The following is a 1,802-nucleotide window of genomic DNA, read 5'->3' on the forward strand; positions in this document are numbered from 1 at the left end:
TGACTAGTTAGCTACGCTTCGTCGTCGCCCGCCTCGGTTGAGCCGAACGTAGGCGACATCTCGGTCAGCTTCACAATGATCTGGCGAAGCTGTGCAGGTTTCCCACGGCTCCGAAAGGCGGACTTGATTTTCGGCATCATCTTCGTTGCGAGGACTGACTTGGTTACGGTGCTGTTGCCACCGCCCAGAACAGTGATAATTTGGGTAGTCAACGCGTCGTCGTCTTGCGGACTGGAGCCTTTCATCACCAGGTTCTTGAGAAAGTCTACCACCCCTTTCTTAGCTTGGTCGCCGATGACGATGATATTGCTGCGGGTGACCAGCACGTTGTTACCTGCAACAGTTGCGTTCAGCTTCGTCGTACTGGTATCAGGGTTTTCGGACGTATCCGTGGGAACTTCCGCAGGAGCCATCGCCAACGTCGGGTCAGCTGTCGAGTCGGCCTTCATGGCTGGGGACATGGCTGACACATCCAGCCCGGTGCTGACAGCAAGCAGACTAGCCAGGGAAAGCAGCGTTACAAAAAAAAACTCTTCATGTTAGGTGTTCGACTTGGCAGACGCGGAGATAAAATGAGAATGGATTGGAGCGATTGCTGGTCAGGCTAGAACTTTTACCTAGAATTTCACGTACACTGACAGGAGAGTTAGATCTGCTAAAGGTTGGAAAACTCGCAGCATGGGACCGAAGTAATTCAAGGGAACTTACTGGACTCTTCTCATTAAATTCAACTCCACTTTCGAGGAAATGATTAGTGTGGCAAGTCGCAGAATCGTTGAAGCTCGAGTACCGCTTGGCACATGTTGGAGCTGAAAGGAAGACGCGGCATTAAAGTTACAGTTTCTAAATACATGAAGTCACCGCTAGCAATGCGGAACCGTATAAATCGACCAGCGGCGCATTGTGCCTCCATGTCTGTGCATGGTATGGATCACGAACATAGACAGCATTCTCAAAACGGCGCAGTTGCTCATATAGACCGCAACCGCTATCTCCCCGCGCACGCGCTTCGTTAGTACTGCATTAAGCTGCCGCGGACAAACTCTCCGCGTAAACTATCAGTTTTTTTTATTTTTCTTACAAATATTACAAGTATTGTGTTGTAAGATCATCAAGTTCTATAAGCTTACACAGGCACGTAGATTCAAGACCGTCACATCGGTTTTATGCAGCCTTCTTGACTTTCAAGCGAAAACCACCAGCAATAACGTCGTTGATATCCGGGATATGGACAATAGGTATGTAACTACACTTTCTTCGCAAATTTGTCCACTGTGACGGAGGCATGCACCAAGGTGGGCCTCTTCTTTAGCTACAGATGAAGGAAGGCCAATCATGACTTCCCAAATTCGGTTTTTCAGTGATGCACCCGAATCCCTTAATCCAGCGCCATCAGGTACGGGGTAGAGGTACCTAGAAGCGGACTTAATGGAGACCTGGCCCTGAGTTCTACTAAACCGGTTTAATTCTCCCCGAACTTTATTCAAGCATTCGCCACAGCCTGTATGTTATCCACCCGGAATTTGGCCTAAGATATTCGTGCAGTGTGACTGTCACGCTTGAGGCAGAATAAACCAACTCATGTTCGAAATATTAACTTGCAATTGTGATTATGGGGGCATTTTAGATTACGAGGAACCTGTGAAAGTCGGCAGGCAGTCGAGTAAAATAACTCCCCGTAATCATTTGGTTGACGATGGCACTCATTAGAAAATCTCAACTTAGTCATGCTGCTGCTTCAGGCCTGACAAGCAACTCATTCCTCAATTTGTCTTAAAGCAAACAACCTCAAACAGCTTTTT

At 47.8% G+C, this 1,802-nt stretch overlaps 1 protein-coding gene across 1 annotated transcript; it reads right to left on the bottom strand.

Moving 5' to 3' along the window:
* Positions 1-11: 11 nt before the first annotated feature.
* Positions 12-461, bottom strand: PPTG_07922 (hypothetical protein; the record flags this gene model as incomplete). Its single annotated transcript, XM_008902298.1, has 1 exon — positions 12-461. The coding sequence occupies one exon, from the start codon at positions 459-461 to the stop codon at positions 12-14; it is 450 nt and encodes a 149-aa protein (XP_008900546.1).
* Between the last annotated feature and the right edge of the window lie 1,341 nt (positions 462-1,802).

Source organism: Phytophthora parasitica (genome assembly GCF_000247585.1).
Source record: "Phytophthora parasitica INRA-310 unplaced genomic scaffold supercont2.13, whole genome shotgun sequence".
Taxonomy (NCBI): Eukaryota; Oomycota; class Peronosporomycetes; order Peronosporales; family Peronosporaceae; genus Phytophthora; species Phytophthora nicotianae.